Source organism: Petaurus breviceps, unplaced genomic scaffold (assembly GCF_028583685.1).
Source record: "Petaurus breviceps papuanus isolate PSGF00001 unplaced genomic scaffold, PetGlider_PUasm1.0 140, whole genome shotgun sequence".
Taxonomy (NCBI): domain Eukaryota; kingdom Metazoa; phylum Chordata; class Mammalia; order Diprotodontia; family Petauridae; genus Petaurus; species Petaurus breviceps.
The window spans coordinates 29005144-29010332 of NW_027185698.1; the positions used below are offsets into that span (position 1 = coordinate 29005144).

A 5189-nucleotide genomic window follows, 5' to 3' on the forward strand; every position below is an offset into this window, starting at 1 on the left:
TGGACAGTATTCACTCTCTGTCTGCAGGACAGTCTCAGGAGCTCTTAGCCAACAGCCAGGTTCCAGGACTTCTTCAACAAAAGGACTGTCTTTCACCAGTGGACAAATCTGGCAAAACAACATCAAAATAGACAAAGTACCAGCAAAACAGCCATGTCTCCTCAGTCCTTGGCAGCTCAGGGGGCAGGTCTCAAAAGTCCAGGGCAATTCAAAGTGGCCCTCCGCAATCCTCTCAGTCTCTGCCTCCACGAGGGTGCTGCTTCCAAAAAGTTCTTCTGCCTCTCTCTTGTCTCTCCAAATCTACATCACCAGCTCCTCCCAGTTCAGGACTCTCTTTTCACATCAACAAGTCCATCCCACAGGTGGGATTAACAGGCTCTGGGTTTTAACACAATCAATTTGAAAACCAAGCCAATACAGGAGGATCTTTATATTCCATTACTATCACAAGTGTCAAGCAACTTCATTCAAATATCCAGGACAAAGACCTTCAGTTAAGAAGGAATCTTGAGATGAATCACATATGATTACTACACTGCCACAATGAATCAGAGAAGAGTAACAGGTTATTCCAAAAAACAGAGGTGCTCAAAATACAATCCTAAACAATAAATACTACAAACTTGAGCATAATAGTCAATTAAAAGATGGACCTTCAACAAAAGAGACATTTTTTTCCCAAAAAGAAGTGAACAGGGGCAGCTAGGTGGCACAGTAAATAGAGCACTGGCCCTGGAATCAGGAGGACCTGAGTTCAAATCCTGCCTCAGATACTTAACACAAAAACTAGCCTTGTGACCTAGGGCAGGTCACTTAACCCCAATTGCCCTCCAAAAAAAAAAAAAAAAAAAAAAAAGAAGCAAAACATTTGACAGGCAAAAACTTCAAACAAGAAAAATAAAAGGTAAAAAAAATGCCATTATTTTTAAAATGTTAAGAAATAAATTCTTTGAAGTTTTTAGACTATTGTTTTTTAAAAATAAAGTATGCCTGAATATTAAGAAGAAGAAGAACCATGACTATGACAATGATAGCAACAATGACAATGACAACAAAGGGGAATCGTAACAAAAAGAGCATAAAGGGCTAGAGACTTATGGGGATCTTCAAACCCAGGAGAGGGAAAAGAAGAGCTGAATTAGTATTGCATAGACTAAATCCTGTACTCCTCTTTAAATCAATATTTTCTGTGGGTAGAATAATACAGTGGGACTTCAGGGATAACCAGTAAGTCAACAGGCATTTTCTATCTAAGCACTTATGTGCTAAGCACTGGGGACACAAAGAAGGGCCCAAAACAGTTCTTGATCTCAAGGAACTCACAGTTTAATGAGGGAAGATAATATGTCAATAACTAGGTACATACACAGATGATCTCTGAAATGAAAGGTGATCATAGCTGAGGAGACTATTGGAAAGCCTCGTGTAGAAATTGGGCTTTGAGCTAAGAAGAAAGCCAAGGAAACCAAGAGGGAGATGGATTCTAGATATGGGAGATAGCTGGTGCAAAAAGTGCATAGGTAGTAAATCTAGTGTTATGTTCAAAGAACTGCAAGCAGGGAACTGAGGGCAAATGGATTGTAGAATGCAAGGAGAAAGGTGTAAAGACTGGAAGTATCATTGTTTATATTTAATCTGAAAGATAACAGGGAGCCATTGGAGTTTGTTGAGCAGGTAAGTATAGGTCTGATCTACACATGAGAAAAAATCACCTTGGCAACTAAGTGAAGGATGGAGTTCAGTGGGGAGAGCAATGAAACAGAGACCAGTTAAGAGGCTATTGTAGTCTTCCAGGAAAGCGAAGAAGAGGAATTAGAACAGGCATATGGCTATATGAGTTGGGGGGGAGGGGACATATGGAGAGATTTTATGAAGGTAGAAATAATAAGATTTGGCAAAGAATTAGACATGTTGGGTGAATGAGCATGGAGAGTCAAGGACAATAATCAAGCTGTGAGTCAGGGTGCCAAGGAGGATAGTGGTAGTAATAGTAATAGGGAAGTTCAGAAGGGGAAAGGATTTGGGGAAAAGATAATGAGCTCTGTTTTAAACATTTTGACTTTAAAATGTATATGGGAAATTCAGCTCAAGATGTCCAAAAGGCAGTTGTATGTATGTATATATGTTCCTATGTATATATACGTGCATATATATCGGAATATCCAGGAATCAGGAAAGGAATGGTTAGAAGGGGGAGGGGGAGGGGACAAACGTGCGTGCCCCAGCCTTTGGCCTCTCTTTCTGGTCTCCATCTTCGCGCCCGCGGAAGCAGGACTGGTGTGTCCAAGTGGCCGCCATGCAGCTGTTTGTCGGCGCCCAGGCTTTGCACAGCCTTGAGGTGACCGGGCGGGAGACCATCACCCAGATCAAGGCCTGTGTGGCGTCCCTGGAGGGCATCGCCCCCGAGGACCAGGTCCTGCTTCTAGGAGGCTCCCCACTGGAGGATGAAGCCATATTGGGGCAGTGCGTGGTGGAGCCCCTGTCCACCCTGGAAGTGGCTGGCCAGATGCTAGGAGGTAAAGTCCATGGCTCTCTGGCCCGAGCTAGAAAAGTGAGGGGGCAGATTCCCAAGGTGGCCAAGCAGGAGAAAAATAAGAAGAAGACTGGGCATGCAAAGAGGAGGATGCAGTACAAACGACGCTTTGTCAATGTAGTGCCCACCTTTGGCAAGAAGAAGGGCCCCAATGCCAACTCCTAATCCCCTGGTACTTTGTCTCCAATAAAGCCGCTACGAAACTAAAAAAAAAAGGGGGGGGGCGGAAATGTGAAATATTCATCCTAGAGGTAAGCTGAGAAGATATAGTGTTTTTTTAATCTCAATAAATGAGGGAGGGGGAAGAAGACAAGATGCAGTAATAAAGAATAAGAACAAGAGAAGAGAAGAACCAAGATGGAGTTTGTAGAACGTGCATCTTACCCTACAAGAGAAAATTAAAGGAAAGAAGAGGCCTCAAAATGGTTTCTTCTTGAAGGAATGGTAACAGTAAAATAAGAGCTTCTCTGAGCAAGGGTTGTGCTTTCCAGGCCTACCTACCATGTTTCCCTGCTAATAAGACACTGTCTTATTTTTTTTGGAAAGAAAAACACCAGAGGGCTTATTTTCAGGGGAGGGCTTATGTTGTCCTGTCTCAGCTCTCCCTGCTCTCAATGGTGCCAGCAAGCAAATCACTGGGGAAGAACAGGATGACAGCTCTGATTGGATGCAGCTCAGAGCACAGCGTGCGTTGGGGGGGGGGGGGATGGTGCATACAGAGGGTACCATAATGTAGCGTGTAGCGCAGGGGATCACCTTCACTACAGTAGCAATCTCAATAGGGCTTATTTTCGGGGGAGGGCTTATTTTCGAGGAATCTTACACAGTAAGGGGAGAGCTTATTTTCGGGATAGGTCTTATTATGGGGAAACACGGTAATAACCAAGAACGAATCACTGGGGAGGTGAGGGGGGTGGCCAAAACTAAGGAGGGGTGAAGGGGAACACAAATCAAGGAAAAAAAATAGTCCCAGCCTTAGGAATAAGTGCTGATGTAAGGGCAGGGGGGTGGGATCAAGACTTATGACTGAACACTGTGACTCCCAGAATATATAACTCTAACTTCATGGACTGATATTTCTAGAAGTAAACCACAGCAGAAGCTCCCACCAAAAACAAGACAAAACAAAAATTAAGTTAAACTAAACTACTAGTAGAATAGAAGATGGGGCAAGACCTACAAAATTACTAATATAGAAATGGGATAAAAGAAGGAATTCAAATTTGGTATTCCAGAAGCCATACCTCTTATAAAGGACCTAGGGGAAATAAAAAAGGAATATGTAAGAGAATAACCTATACATGAGAAAAGAGAATTCAGAATAGATTGGGAGGGAAATAAAAATAAGGATAGAATTAAAGTTGTTACTTAAGCTAAAGGGGGAGAGGCAGAGGGAGAGAAGGGGATTTTGAACCATACACTTATCTGGGCAAGTAAAGGAAAGGGTCAAAATAGGGTAGGGAGAGAGATCAAGAAAATGTTGTGCATCACTGGGGATAATTAGTAATAATAATGATCATGATGCATTCGGTAGCAGAGTAGAAAATTCTTGGGGCAAAGAAAAAGTACAAAATCCCTCAGGGTGCTGAGCTTGAGTGGCTGAAGGTCAGTTTAGACAGAATGAACACCTGAATTGGCATGTTAGGGCCGGGCCATAAAAGGCTTTAAATAAAAAACAGAGGAGTTCATATTTTATCCTAAAGGCAATGGGGATTTAAAGGAGCTCAATGAGCAGTGAGTGAGATGATCTTTTGCCTTAGGGAAAGTAACTTTGTCTGGGGTGCAATTCGGAATTATGTTATTGTTTTTTAAGTGACTAAAATGTCCATACCCTTTGACCCAGAGAACTCAGTTTTGGTCCAAGATCAAAGACAGAAAAGTCCCATAAAAATTAAAAAAAAAAATCATAGCACTTTTTGTAACAGCAAAGAACTGGAAACAAAGAAGACATACAATGCTTGGCAAATGGCTAAACAAATAGTATAAAATTGTCATTGTAATTGCACAGTAAAAATTAACCAATATACAAAATCCAGAGAAGCAAAGACAAAGTGAGCAGAAGCAGTGGAAGGAAGGAAGGAAGGAAGGAAGGAAAGAAGGAAGGAAGGAAGGAAGGAAGGAAGGAAGGAAGGAAGGAAGGAAGGAAGGAAGGAAGGAAGGAAGGAAGGAAGGAAGGAAGGAAGGAAGAAAGGAGGAAGGAAGGAAGGAAGGAAGGAAGGAAGGAAGGAAGGAAGGAAGGAAGGAAGGAAGGAAGGAAAGGAAGGAAGGAAAGGAAGGAAGGAACTGAACAATGGGTAGTTATAATAACTGTTAGGTCCATAGAAGAATTGAAAAAGTGTACCTTCCTTCTCTTCTTTGAAAAGATTAGGGACAATAAGTTTGGAGCACTATCTATACTATCAGATGTAGTTGATGTTTTGGTTAGTTTTGCTAAACTAATTTTCTTTTTTATTCTTTGTTACAAAGGAGAACTGAGTAGGAGAGGTGGGAGGGATATTTGGAAATGGAATTTTGGGGAAAAAAAGACATCAATAAAAAAACTGGAAAAGTATTCTCACTTTGGCAGCTGCACAGAATACAGATAATGTAAAAACAACATTCTACTAAACTTAAAAGTATTAAACAAATGTGAGCTATCTTTATTGTTGTTGTACCC

The 5189-nt window shown here is 41.6% G+C and overlaps 1 protein-coding gene across 1 annotated transcript; it reads left to right on the forward strand.

The window, feature by feature from the left end:
* The first annotated feature begins 2212 nt into the window (after positions 1–2212).
* LOC138150508 (ubiquitin-like FUBI-ribosomal protein eS30 fusion protein) lies at positions 2213–2748 on the forward strand. The gene has a single exon (XM_069073968.1). The coding sequence runs from the start codon at positions 2297–2299 to the stop codon at positions 2696–2698; it is 402 nt and encodes a 133-aa protein (XP_068930069.1). The 5' UTR covers positions 2213–2296; the 3' UTR covers positions 2699–2748.
* Positions 2749–5189: the final 2441 nt, after the last annotated feature.